Below are 27903 nucleotides of genomic sequence, written 5' to 3' on the forward strand. Positions count from 1 at the left end.
TGTATCCTAATCCATCCCTTTGTAGCTCGCGGCTTAAAAGGCCAATTTGCTAAATGGCACTGCTTTCTAAACTATGAAGGTTTGATTGCTTTTTACGTCATTTACAAGGGGAGCTATCGGACGATTCGATTGGGGGAGGAGATAATCTCGTTTATAAAGGAAAGGGGGATAAATACTATGCGTGTGATCCATAAAAGGATTCTCTTTTGGGTTAATCACTGGGCGTTCGCTTTCCTGTCTTAACAGGCTAATAAAAAACAGCACAAATGGATGGGCGTATTTTTAGGACTTGGCAAGGCAAGCCACCGTTTGTCATTTGGGTTGAGTCACTGTTCTTTCTCCTTTTAGACCTGCTTTACTGTCATGCATGGCAACATAAAATCCCTGCGTCACGCGCCCGGCACACTCGCTCTTGTCGACGAAGCTGCACTCACGGATTCACAGCGAGCCGAACAATTCAGCAAGAAAGATGAAAATAAGGCGGAGGCTGCCTCCTGTTCTGGAGGAAGGTTTTTTTAAAGCTTTTAGAGGAAGTGGGCTTAATGAAGCAAAAGCCTGGGCTACTAAGTTAACGATGTTTAAGTTTAAGTGGTACTTACGTTGGCGAGGTGAGCCAGCTCTATCTCCAGCTGGGCTTCTGTCACTCTGGGCTCTGGTCTCACCGTCACTGCAATCACTTTGGAGTTCACAGCCGTGTTGTTCCTGTGGGATGGAAAAGGTGTGCTTACAGCAAGCAGCTCAGAAGTCATCAACCCATCTTAATCCTGAGATAGAATTCAGACCATTTTCAGATCATGCTGTGGAGCAAATCACCTAAACCTTTGGTCGTGTTCAACCATCTGATCTTGGCCCAGTCTTAAAGCGGTATCAGCTGGATGTGGCTCAACTGCGTCCAAGTTCTAGAGTTTTAGAGAGGTCAACTATCCTGGAGTTCTAGAGTTTAAGATTACTCAACTTTGCTTAAGTTCTAGAGGTTCAGAGACATGTTAGCAGTGCTCGAGTTCCAAAGTTTAAGATTATTTAAATGTCTTCGTGTTCTAGAGTTTAAGATTATGCAACTGTGCTCAAGTTCTGGAGTTTTAGACAGGTCAAATGTGCTTGAGTTTTAGAGTTTAAAGTTTACTCACATGTGGTCAGATTCTAAAGTTTAAGATTGCTTACCCATGTTTAGGTTCTGGTGTTTTACAGAGGTCAACTATCCTTGAGTTCTAGAGTTTAAGATTACTCAACTCTGAATGAGTTCTAGAGTTTAAGATTACTCAACTGTAATTGAGTTCCAGAGTGTAAGACTACTCAAATGTGCTCAATTCCTGGAGTTTTAGAGAGGTCAACTATGCTCAACTTCTAGAGTTTAAGATTGCTCACCTGTGATCAGGTTCTAGAGTTTTTGAGAGAACAACTGTGCTTAAGTTCTAAAGTTTAAGGTTACTCAACTACGCTCGATTTTAATATTACTCAACTGCTCAAGATCTAGAGCTTAAGGTTGCTCAACTGTGCTTAAGTTCTGGATTTTTAGATTGCTTAACTGGGCTGGAGTTCAACAGTATTACAGGGGTCAACTGTGCTCAAATACTGCAGGTTAAGATTACTCAACTGTGCTCTGGTTCTAGGGTTTTACAGAGGTCAACTATCCTGGAGTTTTAGAGTTTGAGAGAGGTCAACTGTGCGCAGGTTCTAGAGTATTAGAGAAGTCAACTGTGCTTGAGTTTTAGAGTTTGAGAGAGGTCAACTCTTCTCAGGTTCTAGAGTATTAGAGAAGTCAACTGTGCTTGAGTTTTAGCGTTTGAGAGAGGTCAACTGTGCTCAGGTTCTAGAGTATTAGAGAAGTCAACTGTGCTTGAGTTTTAGCGTTTGAGAGAGGTCAACTGTGCTCAGGTTCTAGAGTATTAGAGAAGTCAACTGTGCTTGAGTTTTAGTGTTTGAGAGAGGTCAACTGTGCTCAGGTTCTAGAGTATTAGAGAAGTCAACTGTGCTTGAGTTTTAGCGTTTGAGAGAGGTCAACTGTGCTCAGGTTCTAGAGTATTAGAGAAGTCAACTGTGCTTGAGTTTTAGCGTTTGAGAGAGGTCAACTGTGCTCAGGTTCTAGAGTATTAGAGAAGTCAACTGTGCTTGAGTTTTAGCGTTTGAGAGAGGTCAACTGTGCTCAGGTTCTAGAGTATTAGAGAAGTCAACTGTGCTTGAGTTTTAGCGTTTGAGAGAGGTCAACTGTGCTCAGGTTCTAGAGTATTAGAGAAGTCAACTGTGCTTGAGTTTTAGCGTTTGAGAGAGGTCAACTGTGCTCAGGTTCTAGAGTATTAGAGAAGTCAACTGTGCTTGAGTTTTAGAGTTTGAGAGAGGTCAACTCTTCTCAGGTTCTAGAGTATTAGAGAAGTCAACTGTGCTTGAGTTTTAGAGTTTGAGAGAGGTCAACTGTGCTCAGGTTCTACCTTACATTATTACTTCAAACCTTTAAAATCGTTCTTCACGTCGTTTTCAACAATAGTAAAAAGGTTGCTGAGGGAACCAAAGGTGGTAGTGGTTCTGCTAAGGCGTCGCTCCAAGGCAGCCTTTCTGACACCTTTATTTTTGCGATTGTACGCTTCCAGACCGTGGAGTCGCTGTGACAGTGAAATGTGTTCTGACACTAGTCCTCGTCGGTCAGTAATGATAGATGACCGGCCCCTCAGACTAAGTGCTGCCAAGTGTAGGAGAGGAGCACTTTTTTTTTTAAAGGCAGAACACAATGACACATCTCTGCAGCACTGCAGCAGTTGGGTCCGATTCAGCACTGAGCCCACACATACAGGGCCCTTCTGTCCTTATTTTTCCACCAAAAGAAATTTCTGTGTCTCTTACATTGATGTGGCTTCAGAAGGTTTTTTGGGGGACGCGTTCAATCGAAGCAGGACTATTTCTGTTGTGCTGTGCTGTATAAACCTGCTACAAAAATATTTCCACGCCTGACGCAAACCTCCCCAGCTCCCTCTCGCACACAGAAAACGCACAAACGGAACCAAACTCAATTCTCCTGAGTAACATTCGTCAACGAGGCCAACTTAGGGCATGATTTCATGGTCCATTTACAAGGAGACACCAAGATTGAAAGTGGACGCATGAGGCGCTGTTGAATGAATCACTGGAGATAGTGCTGCCACAGAGGCCGTATCTGCCGGAGATCTTTCACCACCGCACCTTTGCCTTCCGAGCGCCGCACAATCTGTCTGCCCCCCCGAGAGAAATCCGCCGGCTAACCTCTGGTGGCACCTCTACCTTCGTCTTTAGTTATCTCATTCTGGGGACACGAACGCGGTGTTGAAACAAATGCAGGTGTAATGCGTCAAAGCGGCACGGATCTGCTTTTGTGTTGGAGAATGGATCCATCGTCAGGAGTTCAACAGTGACAAATGAAAGTTTTTCCTGCTGATAAATGAGAAAAATATTGAAGTCATAACCATTTCCACTCTCAACTTTTCATCGTTCCAATGCCCTGGCCATACATAACCCAAGCCAAGAATGCGATGCGGGAGTTCCGCCAATTGTCTCGGACGATGGAAGTCGAAATAGCTGTTACATCAGGGAGCATCAATCAAGTGTTTGCTTTCAATAGCAGCTTATTTTAATTTCAATACCAATTCCTAAAATACTTTTCTGATACCTGAAAACCAGAAATGAGTGTCAGGGGCTGAATGTCACACGTCCCACTCTCAAAGTAATTCTTCTACGGACTACATCTCCCAAGATGCATTAGTCAGACACATGATCCAGCCAGCCAATCATCTATCAGTCGTCAGATCTCAATCGCCATAATTCTAATCGCTTTTACCTGATACCTGTTGTGTACATCGCTGCTGTCGGAGCAAAACGTCTCTATTTCTGTAGTTTTTTCTTTTTTGACCTAATTTTAAAACACCTGTTGCTCTTTATATTGTGTGTCAATTTCATGATGAATGGACTAAAAGAAACGACCCAAAATGACTTGGTAAGCCGTCTGGTTCCACTCGCTCACATTAAAAGCAGAGTGCGTTTTTTTCCTTCTCCTGTAAAGTTACCATTTTGGAGACATGAGGTTTGGTTCCGACAGCAGTGATATGCTTGTCTTATCAATGCATAAAAGTTTTGCCATTTCTCCTCAGCACGTCCTGACAATGCCATTGTATTTTCCGTACAGTGGATGATAGAAAAGCGGGGCTAAACTAAATCCCTGGATTGGTTCTTGTGCCCTGGATCTGTCAGAAACGAGAAGTTTAGATTAAAAGTGACTGACAAGTGAAACTGTATGGATCTCTCCCCAAGCCCATTCTTATTCAGCTGGCATTAGGTACACTCCAGCACTTTTTAGCACTTCACAACTGAACAAAAGAATACAAAGAGTGAGGGAAAAGTTGTGCACAAGCACGAAGTTGAGAACCAATGCGAACTCTGAAAAACCAGGGTAAACGTCCTCACAGCGTAACCTCAGAGGGCACAGAACGCCAAGAGCTTAGGCCTCTGTGTTTACACTGTGTGGACTGCCCAGTAAAACCTTTTTCCAGACTGTATAGCAGGATAATTTGATTGTAGGTATCAGAATTTATGATTCCTTTAAATAAAAACTCTGCATCATATGCAGGAAACTGGTGCACGAGTCTAAATGTGCAGTTTATGTGCAGCATCACTGAAAATTGTGAACTGCGCTTGCATGCAAATGCATAGAACCAGCACTACTGGCTGTTCAGCAGCCTGATGGCCCGGGGGAATAACAACAACAACAACAACAACAATATTATTTCAGCTCTCAGGATCAGATGCCCAGTCGTATGCTGGTTTGCGCGCTCCTTGTCAAACGACATGTTTTTGTTGGTTTTCTAAGTGTGACTAAGTGAACACATCCTCTACTGAGACATATTTTAATGCACGTTTACTCTTTGCTTATTGAATTTAACACACTGGGGAAAAACAACACACAAAATGTGGATTGTGCCAAAGTTGCAGCGCATTACATATTCATGTCATATTTTTTCCAATATGCTAAACTGTTAAATAAGCTGAAATTGTGCACTAAAATTTGTATTTTCATATACAAGACTGTCCTGTTTTGACTTTTCACTTAGAAAATCTGCAATAATGCCTTTTGCATCCTATATCGCACACAATATGCCATGATGCGGCCACAACATACACACGCAGGACATTTTATGAGCTCCAATTTCAGCTAGTGTAGAATTACACCACTTTTGTGGGGAAGAGCTTCAGTAATAAATGCTACTGAACTTTGTCAACATTAATTTCAGATGCATTTCAAGCACATATTTCTGTCACATCCAGGCGCAAATATATAAAGCACCATCACTTTTGCACAGGCCACATTTACTTTTTGCCCCCCCACAGTGTGTTAAATTCAGAAAAACCGTAACTGGGCATTAAATGCACAGAAGTGTGTCTCTGTAGAGGATGTGTTCACTTATTTACCCTTAGTAAATCAACAGCACATGGAAGATGATCAGGATGCCTAAACGACTGGATGCATGCGACTGCACCTTGGGCCCAAAGCCTAGACGTCTTGTGTAACTTAGTGGTTTCGTTAGGTAAACATCCATGTGGAAGAAAAAGCATAAAGGCATCATAATTGCACACAATAAGTCATATGACTTAAAGCTGCATTACGTAAGAATTGGGGATTTGGAGCCCTCTCTGGCAGAAACGAGTAATCGCACGTAGCATGCATGGATGAATTTGATGATTTAAAGAGAATTAAAAGAGAACTGAGTCTAATCTTGGTGAAGGACGGGTCTTCTGAGGATGTGAGTGAGTTATCTACTACTGTCACCGCATCTACATCAGAACGATGTCGATTTTGAGATCATTTGAGACCGAAACATCGAGCCGGACCTTCTTTTCGAGCCTGTGTGTGATGTTAATATGTAAAGACGTACGATGTGGTGTGAAAAACTCCCTCAGACTTTTAAACGATCATTTCGGGCTTTACAGGGCGACAGACAGCCAGCAGTGGAGACTCACCCTATTTCAGCCTGTTTTCATTCTCCTCACTCAGTAACACAATAAAGCAGCCACAATAAAAAAGCCTTAACATACGGACATCATTTCTATAGTGGTAGTTTCTCCTACATTACTTAACACAAACATTCCTCTGTCGATCAGCTGCATTCGGTTCTTCGGCACATCATTTTTCAGGCATCTCGTCAGCAGCGTCACTTTAAACCACAGAGGAACTCTGTTCTGCCCTACACATGTATTAATGTGCCCATTAATAATGTTCAGTGGATGCGTTTTTTTGTTCAAACACTATGACTGTTTATTGATTTCTCTCACTTTCTGATCAAGCTGATAAAATAAATCCAGCTCATCTACAGGCAGCCTCCATCTGACACCTCTCCCCAAATCGCTGTGGGCACTAAAAGCAGGCCATTATTCATTATCTGGACGGGTGCCGTCGAGCAGCGCACAATGACATTCACATTTACTGTAAAATATGATGCAATGACATTAGTGCTTCTGGTAACACATGCAGATATCTAACAGAGCCTGATGACAGCACTGCGGAGGATAATTTTATATGTAAAATGGCATAAATAGTATGAATTCATTCATCCATCATGATAAAGGTTTAGTTTGGGGATCACAGAAGTAAGTTTGACTTTTCGTATTAGTTCTGATGGTCTTTTCTTTAAATTTCGCAGCTGTAAGGAGACACCTTGTATCTCAATTTTTGTTGTTTTTCAGGTTTTGACAGAATTTTAAAAAATGCCTGTTGCTCTTTACATTGTGTATAAATTTTATGATGAATGGACTAAAAGAAACGGCCCAAAATTACTTGGAAAAACGTTTGGTTCCATTGACTTCCATTAAAAGTAAAGCAGGTTTTTTCCTTCTCCTGTAAAGTCACCGTTTTGGAGATACAAGGGTTTCTTCCAACAACCGCAAAATGCAGTGTATCTTTTGAAGTCTAGAGAATGCTGGAAATAACAACAACAAAGAAAATCAAATGAAATATCAGAAATTATTCATATTTCTAAAAACCTGACTGCTTATGTTTTATATATATATATATATATATATATATATATATATATATATATATATATATATATATATATACATATATATACATATACATATACACACACACAGCGTCTAAAGACTCTGTCACGTCTGTCACATGTGCTCAGTGTGAACCTGCTTTCATCTGTGAAGATCACAGGGCACCAGTGGTGAATTTGCCAATCCTGGTGTTCTCCAAGCGATGCCAAGCGTCCTGCACGGTGTTGGGCTGTGAGCACAACCCCCATCTGTGGACGTCGGGCCCCCATACCGTCCTCATGGAGTCGGTTTCTAACCGTTTGTGCAGACACATGCACATTTGTGGCCTGCTGGAGGTCATTCTGCTGGAGGGCTCTGGCAGCTCCTCCTGTTCCTCCTTGCACAAAGGCGGAGGTAGCAGTCCTGCTGCTGGGTTGTTGCCCTCCTACGGCCTCCTCCACGTCTCCTGGTGTACTGGCCTGTCTCCTGGTAGCGCCTCCAGCCTCTGGACACTACGCTGACAGACACAGCAAACCTTCTTGCCACAGCTCGCATTGATGTACCATCCTGGATGAGCTGCACTACCTGAGCCACTTGTGTGGGCTGTAGAGTTCGTCTCCTGCTACCACGAGTGTGAAAGACCACCAACATTCAAAAGTGACCAAAACATCAGCCAGAAAGCAGAAAGGTACTGAGAAGTGGTCTGTGGTCCCCACCTGCAGAACCACTCCTTTATTGAGTGTGTCTTGCTAATCGCCAGTAATTTCCACCTGTTGTTTATTCCATTTGCACAACAGCTGTGAAATTGATTGTCAATCAGTGTTGCTTCCTAAGTGGACAGTTTGATTTCACAGAAGTTTGATTTACTTGGAGTTATATTGTGTTGTTTAAGTGTTCCCTTTATTTTTGAGCAGTGTGTATACACACACACACACACATTTTAAAATGTGAAATGGTCTGCTAAAAAAAAAAAAAAAAAATCAAATCAAATAATACATCAGAAATTTCTAATCAGCTGGGCAATATGACAGCATTTACTGTCATCATGATGAATTACATCACAATGTGCCAGAATACACTTTTCCAAGCATCTCTTTGATATCGCCAGTGCTTAAAACACTGCCTGACTACATGTTTGACTAAAAGCTCGGTGTGTGATAACGCTGAATTCAAATCACTATATTCATAACATCTGATCATATTAAAACATTTTAAACGTTTTGATCAGATACATAACAGAAAAACAAATATCGTGCATCGTGAAAACCTCTTGAAGTATCGTGATTTTACATTTTACACATTCATTATAGTAATTAGACCACCAGTGAAATAATCAAGTAAAGCTGAGGCACAGTATCAAACACATTTTATAAATGTGGCTTTTTATAGTTTTTATACTGATTTAGTCACTAACTTTACAGGAGAGGGAAAGAAAAATGCTCTTGACATTTAATGGAGGTCAATAGAGATATGACTTATTAGATCCATATTTAGTCATTGTGAATTATTTCTTCTGGTCCAACGGTCATAAAATGTAGATACAAGTTAAATAGCAGCTGGCAGTTTTAAATGATGTAAAAATGAAAAACAATATAAATGGAGATACAAGGTTTTGTCTCGAGAGCAACAATATATCGCTGCTGCCGGAAGGAAACCTTGCATCTCCATTTTTGTCGTTTTTCAGTTTTTGACATAATTTGAGAACGCCTGTTGTCCTTTACATTGTGGGTAAATTTCATGATGAATGGACCAAAAATAAACGACCCAAAATGACTTGTTGAAAAAGTCCGGTTCCATTGACTTACATTAAAAGCAGTGAATGTTTTTCCTTCTCCTGTAAAGTTACTATTTTGCCACATACAGTATATATGAACTTATATATGTATATACCTCCACCCTAACAATGTCTATCCACCCACGTTCTGATCGAACTGCAAGTGATGAAATGAAAACGCATTAAAAGCTGTGCTCATTTCCATCAAACTCCCTTTCAGTGACGACAGTGCTTTACAAAAACATTCCCGATCGTTTTGGTTTACCAATAAAATAGTTTCCATCTCTAACTTCATGTATTCGCAACTTGTGCCCCTTCGGCTTCCCCAAAACTCCCGGACACAGTTTATTTCATTTAATTAAGTTTTCTGCTCATCTCTTTCTGGAGCTGAAAGGTGTCAGAGTTCCTGCTAAAGCTCTCTGGTCTCCTCAGAGCAGCTGCAGCTCTCCACCACACTGTTTGGGTTTGTTTGTGTTTCATGTAAGAGGCACGTGAAGGTAATCTGGAGTCTAAATTAATGCATAAATGCTCTTTCCTCAGAGGAAATAAGAAGGTTATGCAACATTTCTGGTGTCCGTGAACAATTTTCAGGGTTTATAAAGTATTCCGGACAATTTTACTTTCTATAACCTACACTGACAAACTTTCTGAAGGGCTGAAAAGTTTCTAGACAATAATCCTGTGGCTCTTTACACCCACAGCAACAATAAATGTGTGTTAGTGCTACAATGTCTCATTTACGTGAATGAGATTGCTCTGTAATGCTTGTCCACCCTCGCAACAGTTGTTATGAAAGAGCACATTTGTGGGGCTGAGCATGGAGCATCTTACCTCGGGGCGGGCAGCATAAGTCCGAGTGTCTTGTAGAGGACCGTCCCGAGAATGAACACCGGAGACCCGTCCATATCTGGGAAAACGAAACATCAAGAGATTATATTCCTATTCAACCACTGGGAGCATCATTTTAAACAACTGCACAGCAAAAGACGGTTTTATCTTCGTCTCCTTCGAGTTTTCCAGCTGCCATCCGACAGGAATTACACTCCATAAAAGCATTCACAGTCAGGAATCTCAATGCCTTCCTCTCCGCATGGTGGAATACTTTTAATCCGAAAACAAACTTAACAAGATTGCTTCCTTGTTGCGTTTTCCATGTAAAACAAATAAAGTTAACCTCTGTAGCGGGAAAAAAGAACCCTTGCTGAATCCTATTTTAAAGGGAATTCCCGATAAAGCTTGCATAAATCATCTCTTGGCTGTTGCCCACAGTATTTCTCATAATCTTGCTGGCTTATCCTTTCAAACTTTACTGCCAGCAGTGCATTAAAGCAACACTTCACCCAAGAAATGCTAATGTGGCTAACGATGAATGAAAGCTGGGGGGCGGTGGCAGCCCAGTCTCATTTGCACAGTGCTATTAGCATTCATTAGACTGTTTGTAATTAATTATGAAAATGGACCGATCCAGTCCTAAAACCTGACTGGCATTCAAGGCTGGAGTATGATTCTCAATATACACTCACATATGCCCATCTGACCACAGCTGAATCCTTTATTACTGCGCCAGGTCATAAACACTCTTGAACTGTTAATGGAATAATCTTTGGCTGTAACGGAGCACAGAGTGTACTGATGAAGTAAGAACCCAGTTCTGCTCAAACTGAAAGGCAGCTTATTTGTTAACTAGAACAGGCGAACCAACTCCTCCGTTAACATCACAGGCTTTGAATTATGTACCAAGTGATTCACTGTAAAACTGCAATAAAAAGTAGTAAAGAAAGTCTTTCAGTCACAGGACTGCCCTACTAAAGCAACAAGCCAGGAGTGACCGTGCGTTACAGTGATTTTATCACTGGGGTGTTCTTAGGTACATCATGAAGTGGAGTAAAGCTCGATTCCTTGTGATAAAACCACTGTAACATACGGCCTCCAGTGGCTTATTGGTTTTATAAAAACGGCAGACAACATAAAATGATAAAATGCACAATTTTTCAGAAAATACATTTTAAAAGTTATTATTAATATCAACATAACACGGTTGTCGGGACAAAACCTCGTATCTAAATTTGACATTTTTCAGTTTTTACACAATTTAAATATGCCTGTTGTCCTGGACAAGAAATGACCCAAAATGACTTGGAAAAAAATCTGGTTCCATTGACTTACATTGAAAGTAGAGTATGTTTTTTCCTTCTCCTGTAAAGTTATGATTTTGGAGATGCAAGGTTTTCTTCCAACAACAGCCATATGTATTCTGCCCAGAAATGTAGTTCCATTACAGTGCAGTATTGTTGCCAAGCAACCGTGTACCGGTCAGTCGCAAACTTGTATATTGCAGTCATTTCATACATTTTTTAACTTTGTTGTGTAACAGTGAACATATGATAACAGCACTGATTAATGAAGAAACCTTTGCTTTATAAGTACTTGTTGGTCACCAAATCACCACCACGAGTCTTATTTAGCGCCAATCCAGCGGTGCTCCCTACATAGTGCACTACGTAGGGGTTTAAATACTGGATCCTGCAGCCCAACAGAGCAAAATACAGCTAAGAAACTCAAACCCACCCACACTCGATACATGACGCACTGTTTGGCTGTAGAGGCTAGAACTTCTACACTTTCATAGCTAGAACACTATTCAGGGAGTACAGAGCCGTTTGGGGTTCAGCCTGGGTTTAATGCCACCTCTGAATCATGAACATTAGAGGTGTATGAGACATTCAGGTGACGTTCTTTAGATTTTTATACTGCAGTTTTACAGTAAATCACACTATTAGCGCTTTAATTCAAGCCTGTGATATTAATGATGGAGCTGTTTAGGCTGTTGGGTCTTTTAGCCTGTTGGCTAGCTGACCAGCCTGGTTCTAGATAAGCACATAAGCTGTCGGATCCTCAGTTTAAACAAGAAAACAGGTTCTTACTTCATCAGTGCACACGGTGCTCCATGCGAGCAGCATAGGAGTTGAATTTTAATCGTTAACAGCAGAAGGGTTTTTCGTGCTGTGTTACAGTGATACGGAGTTCAGTTGTTGTGAGGCGGTCATACGTGTGCTCAGCCAATCAGAGTTTAGGATCTGAACTATCCGTTTTATAAGTAAAATTAAACCCAGGCTGACTCTTATGCGTGTCGGAGCCAGGATTTAATTCCTATATAGTGCACCATGTAGAGAGCAGGGAGCCATCTGGAATTCAGCCCCAGTGCAGGGAAAGGGACGTCCAATTAGATTGGTTCTAAAGTGAGGTGAAAATGGTATTTGGTCATTTGACGTGTAAAAAGTACGTAAACAGTGAAGGCAATTATATTACACACTTAATATTCGTCTTATTACATACTAAGGCTTATTATTTAGTAACTTGAACTTCAACGCAAACTGGCTGAGCTATTCTTAGGTTACAGAAGTGTGTAATAAAACTTGCCTTTTAAGGGCAATTCTAAGGTCTATAACACCATTAATGTGAAAAGAAAAAAAAAAAACAATAACAATGCTAAAAATACTTTTTTGCACATGGCAACTTATTGGACATGCACACTCCATACAGACGCATTACAGTGTGCTTGTTTTATGCTACCGAATCACAAACAGTACAAAACACAGCAACACACACTGTGATAATCAGTTTATTTCACATTTTATTTCACTATAAAGTTTGGTCAGTAGGGGGAGCAGCGCCCACCTACAAGCAACAGCACTGGCTCGTGAGCTGCTGAATCCAGTCATTTTATTGGCTTTCTACTTAAACATCTGCATTAATTGGGGTGTGCTTCATGTTGAAGATATGTAAACGGGGTGTAGGCGCTTGATTTCACGCACCGAAGCTGATTATGCTCAAAAGTTTCCACAATGTACGAATGTGGGGCAGTTCTCTCCTTTCAGTTCATGCTGTTATAGTTGGATCTGCCGGAGTCACCAGCCACACTCTGGGGGAAATCATATTTATTACGGCCATACTCCTGAGCAGAACTCATTTTGTCTCTTTACTCTTCCTGAGATAATGACTGCCCACCCATCCTGCTGAAGACTGACCATCAGGGCCTCCTCCTCACCATCACCAACCCGCTCTCCTGCTCATTTGTGCTGCAATGCCCTCAATTACATCACTGTGCCATCCAGGTGTACCAGCATTGAGATAGGATGGGACTGTTTCAGCTCACTCCCACTTTTCATAAAGACTCAGTCAGAGACCGCCTCAGTCAGAGACCGCCTCAGTCAGAGACCGCCTCCACCAGTGCAGTTTCTAAAGCTTTATCATCCAGACTTCAAACAGAGATCCTCTTAGCTCTTATGTGGTCTTCAGCTTATTAAACTGTAACTCTGTTTGACCAGAGGAGGATGGGTCTCCCCTTGTGAGTCTTGGTTCCTCCAACGGTTTCTTCCTCCAGACTGAGGGAGTTTTTCCTCGCCACCGTCGCCTCTGGCTCGCTCACTGGGGGGATGTGTGTGTTTTCAAACTTCTGTTTATACAACATTGTTGTAAAAAGCGCTTTACAAATAAACTTGACTTGAATTGAAGGTAGACTTCAATGAATATGGGTGTATGAGCATATTTGATGTCCATTTTATAAAAGCAATGAGCCAATGAGGCCATACGTGACAGTGAGGGTGTTCTCAGAAACCCCCTTACCTGTGATAAAATCACTAACATACAGCTTATTGCTTCAATTATATTATTAGATTTAAGTGGCATAACAAAAAATGAATACCTTCTAAATTCTATGGGTAAATTCGACAGTGAGGAATGGAAAAGGCCATCTTCCAGCGTCTGCCCCTCACCTGGGCTGGCTGCAACTACAGTGGCTTATATATTAAATCAATTTGCCATTATTTCCCCTTTGATATACCTCAGATAAGACTGATGGCCCCAATTAACAGAATGGCTGAGCACTGAACCCCGGCGCTGCGGCACTGTTTAAAAAAGAAAAGGCAGCGAATGCATTAATGTCCGAATATTAAACAATGTAGACAAGGCATCAATCAGAGAGAGAGGATGTATGAGTGATGCCCGAGTCACTGACTCATCACAAACTCTCAGAAAGATGATCATAAATCTAAATAACATAACAGCATCTGTTCTCAGGCATGACTGCATTAAGCCACCTTTCACACCAGAGTATGAGAAATTTTGGGGAAAGCAGTGTGGAAACAAACCGAGGGTGAAATTTCTAAAGCAATCCAAAATCCTGTGAAGATGGAGGTCACAGTAGGGGGCGCTGCTGTGCTCGTCAACACTGAGTGCGTGTGTACATGCCCCCAATCATGATCGTATTTCTGTAGTCATTAGATCATTCAAATAGTCACGTAAACAGCATCTAGATCTAGAAATCTGATTAAGAAATCTGATAACGAGGCTGGATTTGAACTAGTCAGATGAATCAGATTTCTCAGTGCTGTGAACTTTCACTCTGATTCTGAAATGAAGGATTTAAGATATTCTTCATCTTTTAGATGACTGTTCATATTTTCAGGTAAAGCAGGGCAATGCCTAAAAAAAAAAGGCGCTGCATGAAGTTTGAGTTTTATAGTTTTGGACGGTTGTAAAGCAGAAATCTGATGACTGTCCGACTCATGTAGACCCAGAGTTTCCCCACTATCCGATCACTCAAAGTGCATGTAAACGTGTTGATAGGATTCCTGACAAAATCTGATTTTCCGCAGTTATCGGGTGTAAACACACTCACTGTTTGACAAACAACAATGGAGCCAATGGACCTGATACAAGTCAGAACGGCTGAAAATTCCCTAAGTAAGCATGTCGCTGAGCAGAGCATGTTACATGCAGGAAAAACAAGCCGTTAGCTGAGAGCATTTCACTAGATATCTGGTTTTGCTATTATTCTCTGGACATTTAAAGAGCTCAGACTGGAGCACCTTCTTCAGAGTGACCCCCCCAAGTAAAGTTCATGATGCAAAGCGAAATTTAACACTACCGCTAATTCATTTCACGTCTTCCCTCGTTATTTCCCATGGCCCACCAGCCAGTGCCTAAAATCATTTTCTTTGTGTGATTTTTTAATGTTATATTATAATATAATATACTATACATATAGTATACATCCCAGAGAAGCGGAAGATGATGGATGGATGGATGGATGGATGGATACTATACATATACACATACACACACCTCCCCATCCATTTTCTAAGCCGCTTCTCCCTGAGGGTCGAGGTGGGGGGTGCTGGAGCCTATCCCAGCAGTCATCGGGCAGAAAGCAGGAAACACCCTGGACAGGTCGCCAGTCCATCGCAGGGCAGACAGACAGACATACACATTCACACACACCTAGGGGCAATGTAGCACGTCCAATCGGCCTGACTGCATGTCTTTGGACTGTGGGAGGAAACCGGAGAACCCGGAGGAAACCCACGCAGACACGGGGCTCCACACAGAGAGGACCCCGGTCACCCGGCCGGGGAATCGAACCCAGGCCCTCCTCACTGTGAGGCAACAGCGCTACCCACCACGCGGGAGGAATCTGGGGTGGTTTTAGAGGGGGTGTAGTGTTAGCAATTGCAATGAAGCATCGAATGTTTACCAAAGTTGTATAACATCACATATTAATAATAATAAAGGCTAGGCTAGTTATCATTCATTTAACACTGGCAAAATTACTCGCATTGCGTTTTGTGACTCTACAGCTAAACGGTGCGTCATGTACGCACATACGATTGTCCCAAATGACCGTTTCCTAGCCGTATTTTGCTCTGTTGGGGCTGCAGGATCCAGTATTTAACTCTTACGTAGTGCACTCTGTAGGGAGCAGGGAGCCGTTTGAGATTCAGCCCCAATGTGATGAGAGAGCACGGCTGGATCTGTGTTAAATAAGACCCACGGTGGTGATTCAGTAACCAACAAGTACTTATAAAGTGAAGCTTTCTGCCTCAAACAGTACCACATGTTCGCTGTTCTAGGACAAAAGTTAGTTTTCTCTAAAAGAATGACGCTTCCTCTCTACAGAGACCCACTTCTGATCACACAGAGTTCAACACACTGGGGGGAAAATATTAAATACATAATGTGCCATAACTTTTGCACAGGCTTAGACAGAGTTTGTGCATTAACGTGTGCAGAAGGGTGTCCTCTTCAGAGGACGCATCGTTTATTTTCACCTTATTAAATCAACACAAATGTGCAAATTTGACCGGGGTGCCTAAACCTTTGCACAAATCTGTGTGACATTATTTGCACAGGGCTGAAAATGCAGTGAAATAAATACAGTGTAGACATTTTAGTGCAGTGGCCAAGCGCTACATGAATAAACTGCTCTCACCTCTATCAGAGACGTATAAAAGTGGAATAAAATATGAAATATTGGTCAAATCTACGTCTGTCTGATGTGTTTCTTTTAAGCAATGTTTGTGCAGTCAGACGAAATAAGGATGACCCATCAACAAAGTAATAGTAATAATAATAATAATAATAATAATAATAATAATAATAATAATAATAAAATGAATAGTGATTATCCTGGTTATATAATCACCACTGACAAAACACAGAACAGTATATGGGACAATCATAATGATTAGACATTATGATGTTCATTCCTTTGCTTGAGGAAATTCTCTCTAACTGGACCTTATTGAATGTTAAATAAAGACCGCTGTATTGTAATTTTTCCTGTTTTCTGTGGAAACGGATGAGATCCAGTCCCAGGACGTGCGGAGTGGTGATTTAGGGGTGTAAAGTCTGCGCCCGCCTCGGACGCGCCGACTGCTTTCATGTATAAATTACAGTGATGAAAATGGAAGGGGTCAGCACGGACAGACATCAGGCAAGGTTGCTAGGAAGCCGCAGCAACATCCATATTAACGTCCCCAAGGTGGCGTTTCATATTAATATGTCATGTGTGGTCATTTATACGCTACATGGATCGACATGGAAAAATTTCTATTTATTTGCTGAATAAATTGGGGGGAAAAAAAAGATTTTAAACACTTTTTTCCCCCCCCTCAATGTGTTAAATACAGCAACTGTGCTTTAAAATGTGCAGTTCTCTGTAAAATAAATATTTTTAAAAATATTTACAATAAAAAAAAAAGTCAAGTTTCGTTTTTGTAATGTACATTTTTGGTACTGTGTCTATTTTACATCTACAAAAAAACCTAAAACCGTCAACGTGCCCTTTTATTTGCTGAAATTTCCTACATTTTTATTGGGCTTTGCTTCTCCCCTTAGCTCATTCAGTGCTACACAATAAAGGTTCTGCAGGAACAGTTTTCCTTCAAATGTTAAACAACGCAAATGTTCCCTCAAAAGGTTCTCCGGTGGTTTTAAGGTCCGATTGTGGAGCTTAAATCAGGTTTCTCCAGGTGAAAAGTTCGGATTTGTACCTTTTCATAAGCGAACGTTTTAAAACAGAACAGTAAAAGAAATGTTGAGAGGGTAGGACGTTGTTTTTGTTGGTGGGGGCAGTGAAGTGTCGGAGAGGTTGGTTCGGGCTGCGTTCTGAGCAGTACTGAGATGCTGAGCTTCAAAGATTTTGCATTCCAGACAGCAGAACTGACATTTGAACACGTCTCTTTATACACGACACTGAATGACACCCTATATATATTGTAAACGTACAAAATCAGATTCCTATCGGTTTTAGAAATTAGCTTTTTATAACAGGTCAAATGCAGAGAGAACCTTCTGATGTCAAGAACTCGCTTTCTGATTGGAGTTATAAGGTTCCGTCTGGCAAAACATGAAAAAGGGAAGGATTTGCAAGGAACACAGATTTACCCAATTAGTTTTTAACACATAAAATTAGTTTTTAACACTGCGTCTACATCATCAGAAAGGTAAGCGGAATACTTTTCGGTTTTTATGACCTGTGTGTCTTGTTTTAGGACAAACCACCTTCTTTTATTAATAATATTTTATAATTATTAATAAATAAAATTAATTTAAATTAAAATAGAATTTAAAAATTAAAAATTATTTTTAAAAAAATTTTAAAATTGATTGATAGATTAGGTATAAAGGTCAATACTAAATATTGTGTCCAGTTCAGAGCCAGGCCTAAATCTTTACAATCTGTATTGTATCATAAACAATGGAGCAGAATGACCCCTCACGTATGAATTAAGCCAGGAATTCTGGGAGAATATTCAGGGGCTTTCACGTTGGCCGAGTCACCCGGTGTCGGCCACCTCTCACTCAATCAATCAATATCATCGAGGTCTCTGATTTATGAAAAGCAGAGCAAACACGGCTCGTCGAGATTATTCCGACATCATACTGTGGGCTTTGAGCGAATTAGTCATAGTAGCCAATCTGACAGTCTCAATTTCTGGGCTGAGAACAGTCCACCAGCCAGGAATGTCCAGCCAACGGTGGTCATGTGATCAGAAACTGAGCAGTGTTGAAGGGCAGGAGGATGACTAATGCGAAAAGATGGGCTAACTGTAAAACAAAGAGGGTCAGTGTTGATACAGTAGCTAGGAAGTGTATATCAGCACAGTCCAAATTAAAATGCATCTAAATAAATAAATAAAATAAATAACGAGCAAAGCTTATTTTAACGTAACGAAAAGATTTGATTCCAAGTGATCTGGAGCGCTTCCGCTGGTCCGTTCGTCATGAAATTTGAACAGAATGTGAAGGGCAGCTGGTGTGCTCAAACAATGTAGAAAACCATGTTATAATTGATGCAGCACACGATCAGCTTCTCTGGCAGTGTATCAAATTATGTGAATGCGCCTCAAATCCTGTTAGGAAAGCCAAAATAAAATTTCCCGACAGGCTTATCCGGATCAGCTAAGGACCCTGTCAGAGGCAAATGAATTAGATGTAACGTTACAGTAGAGGAGGAGGAAACGAATAACGTTGCAGCTCCTCTCTGTGCGTACCTGCGGTCTGGGGGAGGAAAATGCCTTTCGGTACGACTACTTTGTCCTCAGAGTTTCTGGCCCAGTCCACCATGCCCTTCCGTCCCTTCATGGGGAAGTTGATATCGGTCATCACGGACACTGCAGGGAGCCTCTGGATGCTGGCCACTGGGGGGGAGAAACAGACCACAGTGTTATGAAGGTTAACAAGTAGTTGTTATATATATTTTTTTTTTTTCTTAGCAGGCAGGTCTGTCGAACATCCTGTCATTTCAAACAGCTACACCTGGAAGGTCATGCAGTTTAACCAGTATAATTAGAGGCGTGTGCGACTCTCCATGGCAACCTGAATGGAAAAAGATGATAACCAGCAGAGATAAACGCAACATCTGATCATGCCACCATGCCCAGGTCGTCTCATTACAGGCGATTATTTTCCGAGGCGTTTAATGACTAAAATCTACCTCGCACAACAAAACTGCATGAAGCGACTATGCATATGCTGGTGATGGTGACCATCAGTAGTTTTGTGCTGGAGCTTTTGGTCAGTAAACGTGGTTTTAGAAATATATTCATGCCGCAGATGTACGTGTAGGACGCTGTGAGGCAAAATAGTCCCATGAGAGTACAGACTGGAGCTGCAGCAGATCTTTAACAGCAAACTAGCTTGTTTAAAGGAGTCACTATAGCCTGGAAAAGGCCTACAATTTGACTTCTCCCAGTGGTGTTGGTGAAACCACGGCTAACAGTCGGTGTAAAGGTCTTAAAGTTACGCCAAAATGTCTCAACCTACCAGACGTAAACCTTTTTCTTTGGAATCTGTATTGAACGCCAGGAGAATGTTACCTACCACAATGCACAGTAAAGTTTGGTGGAGGAGGGATAATAAGCTGGGCTGTTTTTCAGGGCTTGGGCCCCTCAGTTCCAGTGAAGAATAATGTTGATGCTACAGCACAAAAGACATTTTACAGTTGTAAAATGTCAGCAGTCTGGGGAAGAGCCTTTCCTGTTCCAGCATGAGCCCCTGTGCACAAAGCAGCTCCATGAAGACATGGACTGACCAGTTTGGTGTGGAGGAACTCCAGTGGCCTCAGAGAGTCCTGACCTCAACCCCACTGAACACCTTTGGGTAGACAGCGAGCCTGACCCTCTCGTCCAACATCAGTTGCTGACCTCACAAATGCTCTTTTAACTGAACGAGCACAAAAATTCCTGCAGTCACATTCCGAAATCTTGTAGAAAGTCTCCCAGAAGAGCGGAGGCTGTTATAGCCTCAAACAAAGGGGGACCAACTCCATATCAACACCCATAGTTCTGGAATGAAATGCTCAGCAAGCTCATATAGGTGTGAAGGTCAGGTGTCCACAAACTTTTGGCCACATGGTGTGTATTTTAACTAATTACATTAAAGTTCTTCGCCCATGCCTACCTAAATCAGTCAACCTCTCACATTCAGTGTGATGTTCTCGCACACCTGTGAAAGTGGAAACGGTGTGATATTAAAGGAAAAGTGGAAACCTGCTCAGCTCTGCGTAAGACCTAATCATCCACAGGAGCCAGCATTGTTAGCAGTAGCACTACCAGACCCTAACAGAGCCTGGTGGCAAATCGTTGACTTGTGGCGTTTTTGGCGTAGCTCTTGGGACAGAATGACTTTAGTGGAGAACGCCAAGCTCATAAATTCAGCCCCGGCAACAGCTTCTCTCCTCTGTCTGCCTCTCCAGTCGACCAGAGTTGCCAAGCACTAATCCACTTTTGTCTAACACTTATGGACGTACATGTGGGCTAGCTTTCGCAGTTGGAATTGCCATTGATTTGTCATGATTCGTCACAGAAGCCTGTCCGATGCGGCTGGCGCTCTATTGTACGAGCGCTCAAACACTTTCACACATGGACGCAGACAATAAAAGAACTGCCGCGGATCAAATGTGCCATTTGCCTTCGACAACTGCAGGGATGGTTATTCAGCGTAACTGTTTGTGATGTTTATGGCAGGTTAGCAGGCAGTGCTCATCTTGTGGAGGCCTATTTGTACAGTTATGCTCGTCATAAGACACTTCTGTTTGAATGAAAGTAGATTTACGTGGGGTGGAGTTGCGATTCTAACCTTAAGACTGTATCTACCCTTTCTGTCCTAAAGCGTCTTTGTAAATACTTTGTTTTTGTCCCATTTAACAGCCCCCAGTAGCTGCAGCATGAGCACATCAGTGGTGGGCAGTAAGGTGCATCGGTACATGAAACCGGAGCTGCCTATTTGCCGTTTTCTATCAATACATAACAGAAGAAAGATGCTGCCTTTATTGTTGGATGCACAAATATTTAGAACATAATTCAAATCTCTGACACCTGTTATTGACATGTTTCGTCAAAGTAACAGCTAAAAGGTGGCTAAAGGGTGAAGTATATTCCTTGCATTCGTTTGCTGTGAATTTGTTTTTGATGTTCTTTACAGTATATCAGGGAAAAATCATATTTTTAAAAAAAAGTTAGAGTTATACATAAAAACACAATAGTACATACAACACGTATATGGACTTTAAGATGCCCATTTTGAATTAATTGCTTTTGTGATGTCACAAAAACAAACACGTTTACATATAGATGCTTATTCGGCCTGCAGCTTGGCCCCAACTATTTAGTCTGATATTCAGTCGCCTATTCAGTATTTCAGTCTGGGTTACTTTCTGATTGATGCACGCTACATGACGGCCAATAAGAACAGAGCTCATTTGCATATATATTGGCATTAAAGGTGCAGTAAACAGAGGTTGGAAAATGGCCACATAAGCCTGTTTTTGGTGCATAAATCGACAAACATGTCACAACCTGATATGTTTGAAGCTACAAGTGCAGCAGCTGAAGATGTACCAGTCTTAGCCAAGTAAAACTCAACGTTCCTTAACTGTCTTAAAGGCAATTAAAGGCATGCAAAACTGAAATACAACTGTTTATGGTACAAAAGCTGACTGTAGTGTCATTAGTGGACCTGTCAAATGTAAGATGTTTCGTTTTACTCTTTCATAGCCACACCACTGTTAAAACATACATAATTCATATATGTTTCAACCTTAAAGGAGCAGTAGCAAGCGCGCTCTTCTGCCTCAGCACTACAGGGTTAGTAAAAGAGCAGACGTAACTATTCAGCTGCCAACACTGGTGGTTCTGTGTTCCACTGCTGTAGGAATGATTTGGAGACTAGCGTAGGTCACTTTAGCACAGCTTGTATAAGCAGTGTGTGCGCGCATGAGTGTGTATGGTGCAATCAACAAGGGGCTCGTAGTGTGCACTGAGGCTTAGGTGAAGACGATTTAACAGCAAGCTTAAAATCACAGGGTGGCGTGAGGCGCACTGTGCCTATAAGTGTGTGTAATGGAAGGCTGGCAGTGCCAGCTGCTGTGAGTGGCAGAGTGTTAGTCACAGGGCATATTGTGTGGAACCACAGGGGGGGTCGAAATGAGGGGAGAGGATGGTGGGTGAAGCAGTGCAGCGAAAAAAAGGCTTTAAACACTATCCAGAAGCCAAGCAGGAAAAAGAACATTTAAAGAGGACGGCCGAAACCCGAAATACTACTTCCATTACTCGTCTCTGCACACTTCTCCTTACCCCAAGACCGCCTAGTTAACCTGGTTCACATGGACCACCCTTTCGTTAATGTAATACAGAGTTAAAAAAAAAAAAAACAAACATCTGTAGAGAAGTGTGTTCTCTGTAGAGGGTGTGATAACTTATGCTTACAAAACCAACAAAAAAAAAAAAAGTTTGACCTGGGGCGCCTAAACTTTTGCACACGATTACAGTGTCAACAGAAAATTACACAAAGACCTCCAACACTAAATATAATCACTATTTAACTTGGCCTCTCTACTTTTGTGCACCTACTGCCAGTTTAACTCTTCCATCTTTCCAATCCTAAAACCAAATATTTACAATGCAACAAAAGCTGCCAGTGTGTCCAGTTTCTTTCTTAGGAGCATGTAAAGGTTACTTTTCCAAGGAGAAAGAGGAGATATAACAAATATATTAAAGATAAAGGAAAATAGGTAAAAAAACAAAAAAAAACAAAACAAAACTGAAGTCTAAAAAAAAAAAAAAAAAAAAAAAAAGTTGAAAATGTAGGTTAAAACGCCATGATAAAGTTTGGTCAGTAGGGGGAGCACTGCGCTCACCACTCGACCTCAAACTCCGCCTCCCAGCACAGCCATTGACTCACAAGCTGCTGAATGCTATGTTTTGTGGCTCTGCATGAATTGGGGTGAGCTTCATGTAACTGATATGTAAATTAGGCGCTGGCAGGCCGGCGCTTGATTTCACGCACTTGAGCTGATTGTGCTCGGATCTCAACATCGAACAAAAGTTTCATGAATCAGACGCAGGGCAGCACCATAAAAAGGTGCTCAAATCGGACCACTTTTCACGCAACTTTGATGAATGAAGTCCAGCGTATGTCAGATACATAATACAGTCACAACATTCTACTAAACCAGCTTTCATAATGTTCTTTCATGTGTTTACAGGACAGCTACCGTCTGCAGAGAGGAACTGTATCTGCATGCATGTCTGTCGTGGGTTACGCTCCTCAGGGAAAACGCCCAAGAGGCGTTGGTAGCACCTGCTCCCACCTGTGACTAACGAGTCTAGACACTGGATCATACAGCATAATGACAGGCTTGAAAATGGCTGTAAATGGGCAATTTCGTTATAGTTCAAACGTTAAACGCTCTGCGTCTGGGGAGCACCACATGCTGTTCCAGCGCACCGTTCTAGATGTTCCATGTATTCATGCTGACTGCAAGACATTTCCCTAAATGCAGTCAGCCCAGACATTTGGCATATGAAATGTGCCTCTATAGTTTTATTATACAGTTTAATTTTGGCTATGAGGCTTGTATAATGAAAGCGTATGGCCACTGATTAGCACTGTGCAAACTGCATGCATAAATGATTACACACTTGCCTCAAACCACATTGAGTCAGCCAGTTATAGACTTAACGTGTTTGACACTGTATGACGTACTGATGTACATAAAAATGGACAGAAGAACAAAGAACAGCTGAAATCAGTACATGAGCCATTTCAAGGCCTGCATTTTGTCTATACATTTGTTCGTTTGCTTGGGAACCCCTTAAAATGCACTTAAGCCTAAAAATCCAGTAGCTTGAAGTGGCTGCTCACAGCAATACAGTGAATCAGGCATTTCCCAAAGCATTTAATAGTATATTAGATATAATCTTGAGCATTAACCTTACCTGAGCACAGTCCATACAGAACGTGCCTATCAATAAACTCTGTGATAAAATATCCAAGTAGACAAAATCTCCAGTGACCTTGGAAAAATTAACCACTCAACATTCCATATAAACTCAGAAGACACGTGTAGGTTCACGGGTGGGTCTGGATGGTAAACACATGGTTTGTGTTGTAGTCATGGAGACCCCTGGTTCCCATCACCACCACTGTAAAGACATCTGAACCATTTCACACCAAACCCCCCTGACTCTCTGTTTACATCTCACACACTGAATTCTTGAGAAATGTTTGTATAAATTGGTGGAATTGTCTACAAAAAAATCTTGGCTGTAATTCTGTCTCAGTAGGTGCTGATGTGCTGGGATAAACTAAAAGTATAATATGAAAACGCAGACTCACTCTCTGCTCTGCTTTAAGCTTCAGCTCAGCTAAAGCTGCTTTTCTCGCATCTCCAGCAGGAAACTTTTCCTCAAAAGTAGAGGAAAATGAGTATGAGGCTGAAGTCTCATTCACCAGCTTCTTGTTCAAATTTTCCCGTTCCACCTTAAGTGGTGCCTGATGTGCCAGAATGTAACTAATGCACCTTTTAAGGTGAGGCAGGAAAACTCAAACAAGAAACTGACTTCAGCCTCACGACTTCAGTGTTCGTCAGTTTCTCACTGCAGATTAAACGTATCAGGAAACCAGCTGGAGCGATTATAAACACTAAGTCCATTCATCTCCAAACTATCGACTTTCGTCTTAAATCTCTCTCTTTGCCGTTTCATAGCTACTAGCTGGGCGAGACTGTTGTCTGTGTTGCTATGGTGACCAGCCGTCTGCGCTGATCTTCAGGGTTAAAGGGTGAATCAGCAGTTCTACATTAACTCCAGCGTTACTGTTAAACTGTGTTGAAGGATCAGCAGAGCTTTATTTTACTGTAGAGGAGGATTATTTTATTATTACCTACTGATCTGATTCTGCTCTTCTGCAGACCTGCATGTTGATGACCCTTGCCCTACACTGAAGTGATATTTTATATTCTACACGATTCCAGCTTTACTAAGACTTACAGATCATAAAAGGATAACTAGAACCGTCCATTAGCTACATGTAGCTTCAACTGTGAAGCTAAAGAAGCACACTTCAGTCTTGGTTTGTTGACCATGTTTGAACTTTGATCACTTCAATGGTCAGAGATTTTAGGCATTTTGTGGCACTGGCATGGTGGGAAAGGACCTAGCATGACGACTTCACGTTCTCATTGAGTACAAAACATTGCTGTTTGTCTTATTTGCCCTCCATCACGGTCAGTTCTCCTACAAAACATTCTAGGAGACCCACTTGGACCCACAAGGAGCTTGTGTTGTCTACCGTTCTATATAGAACCTTTTTAAAAAGGGATCTAAATAGCACTGCTATTGTTATGATTTCAAGCCTGTAATAGTAGCAGAACCTTCGTTGGTGCCATATAAAAACAACACATTCTCCATCCATTTGCATGCTTACACGATTCTCTGCAAGGAGAAATTGTTTAGGCTGATGGAGAATGTGTTGCATATGTTTCTACATGGCACCAAAAAAGGGTTCTGCTATTGTTACATGCTTTACATCACAAAAATAGCAGAACCCTTTAAGTGCTGCACAGAAAGGTCCAATATAGAACCATTTCGCTGTCGTCCGAAGAAAACCTCATATCTCCAAAATGGTACGTTTACAGGAGAAGGAAAAAACCTACTTTACTTTTAATGGAAGTCAATGGAACCAGAATTTTTTCAAAGTCATTTTGGGCTGTTTCTTTTGGTCCAATTATCATTAAATTCACATACAATATAAAAGGACAACAGGCACTTTCAAATCATGTCAAAAACTCAAAAACCACAAAAATGGAAATACAAGGTTTTCTTCGGACAGCAGCTAATTACAACACAATCTCCATCCATCTGAAGGACCATTTCACCAAGGAGAGAACCATTTAAGCATGCAAATGATTCTTTAAGTGTTAATGGTCCCATATAAAACCACTGTCTTCACTGAAGAACCCCTAAAATAAATAAATAAATAAATAAATAAAATTTCCCCCTGTATGATATTCTCCCCCCAAATCATGCAGCCCTACTAGCATCTATTCTTCTAACCTCCATTCCTGAATGTTCCTTAAACATCTTGATGTCTGACAGCTTGTGCGCTATTGCAATTCAGAGGCATCTGACGCTAAATAACCTTCCCTCACAATTAGCATGATTAAAAGGACAGAAACGATAGCGCCGCCCTAACCGAGCGGAATTCATCTGGCCCTGTGAAATATTGCTGCATCACTTCTGGCCTGATTTATGGCGCTACATTGATACAGCAATAAAGAGCCTCTGTCACCAGGCTGCTCTGCCTGCTCCTCTCAGCTTTAGTCAAATAACTCTGATTGCTTCAGCTGAGTTCGTCCAGAAATGGAGCACACGAGCAGAATGTTGATGTAGCCATGATTTCTACTGAATCAGTAATGACGCTTTGACTTCTGCTTAAAATCATATTTTTCAATTGAGGTTTTTTTTGTGGGTTTACATACCAAAAACAGTCCTTTGCCAATGTTGGATAAAGAAGCTGTTTTTCTTGCTGCGCAAAAGTCTGAACAAATTAAACACACACTATATATATATAGTATGTGTGTGTGTGTGTGTGTGTGTGTGTGTGTGTGTGTGTGTGTGTGTGTGTGTGTGTGTGTAAAAAACCAAACATGGAAGTGGATCACAGCACCAAAACTTTGGCATACTAATTTATATGTACATGACGGGCTGCCCAGTATTGCCCCTGATCACAAACAAGAGTCCAGCTCCTCATAGCTTCAATGTGAGTGGGTGGGGCTAAGCTGCTATCGGCTGAAAAATTGGATATATGCAAATTAGTTCATTTTTGTTACATCACAAAACCAGTGAGTTCACAATTGGCCGTTTTGGCAGTTTATTTTGCATACGTGAGGAGTGAATGGTACAGTATTTACATAAGACAAACTATTATCACATTTACTTAAAACCAGAATCAGCTTTTCTCTACAATACAAACCCTATAAGTAATAATAATAATAATAATAATAATAATAAAAAAAAAAAAAAGCATTGTAAACTTGATACGGCTTCTGGTTTCTGATGTCATACTGCCAGACTGCTAAGCATGAGCGCAAGGCTAATAAATGTGATGGCATATTCAATGAAATGAAAAATTCCAGCACAACGCATTGATCTGATACAATAATCGAATGAAAAACATCAAGAATGGCTGCTGCTCTCGTTCCTGCACTCATAACCATAAGCATAACAGCAGCAACCTTCCCTGTCGAGCCAAACACAAACCCAATGTCTTCACTCATCAATCTGACATCCACTCCTGGCTTCTGTTTAACGTTCACCAGCTTTGATATGCTAATATGGCTCACTGCAGGCCTTTGAGTTTGTTTATTTGGTCATTTATAAAGCGATTTTACCCTGCAGAAAATATTACACGCATTATAAAAATTCCTCAAGGATCAATGCACAACCTATGCATTAGATTACTTCTGCACAGTACACGCAACATGAATTGCCCAAAACGCAAGTACAAATGATATTACATCTATAAACCACTACACAACCTCACCTCAGCAGTAAAACACCATCTAACACTTCAATACATTCAAGCATTAATGCAGTTAAAATGATCAAGTTTCACAAAAATCAGTGAAGATACTGGGAGTCAGAGCTGTTCACAGTGGTGGTGATAGGAACCAGACGTCCACCTCTAAAAGCTCCTCACAGAAAGTGCCTACACGAAATGCATACGAATTTGCTGCCTGATGACCAAAAAACATTTTGGACTGAAACCTGTTTTAATCAATTATATTATCCTATTGGTGATGGAGGGATACATGTAGAGTGATCCAAAGCAAAGTAGTCCACAATAAAACTTTTTTGGTTCTACATTTTCCTCCATTTTCCATCATCAACATTCCATATAAACTCAGAAGACTCGTGTAGGTTCTCTGCTGGTTCTGGATGGTAAATAAAAAGTCTGTTGTAGTCATGGCGACCCCTGCTTCCCATCACCACCGCTGTAAAGACGTC

The 27903-nt window shown here is 41.3% G+C and overlaps 1 protein-coding gene across 5 annotated transcripts in view; it reads right to left on the reverse strand.

Annotated features, from left to right (window-relative positions):
* Nucleotides 1–27903, reverse strand: part of adgrb3 (adhesion G protein-coupled receptor B3) — a 324116-nt gene that overhangs the window by 92557 nt on the left and 203656 nt on the right. For all 5 annotated transcript variants that reach the window (XM_037532639.1, XM_037532638.1, XM_017700932.2 and 2 more), the window contains 3 exons: nt 18607–18753; nt 9602–9677; nt 600–702 (listed from right to left, as the gene is read on the reverse strand). In XM_037532639.1, the coding sequence (XP_037388536.1) occupies nt 600–702; nt 9602–9677; nt 18607–18753 (326 nt within the window). The remainder of the gene's footprint in view (nt 1–599; nt 703–9601; nt 9678–18606; nt 18754–27903) is intronic.

The sequence above is a fragment of the Pygocentrus nattereri genome, chromosome 22 (genome assembly GCF_015220715.1).
Source record: "Pygocentrus nattereri isolate fPygNat1 chromosome 22, fPygNat1.pri, whole genome shotgun sequence".
NCBI classification, from domain to species: Eukaryota; Metazoa; Chordata; class Actinopteri; order Characiformes; family Serrasalmidae; genus Pygocentrus; species Pygocentrus nattereri.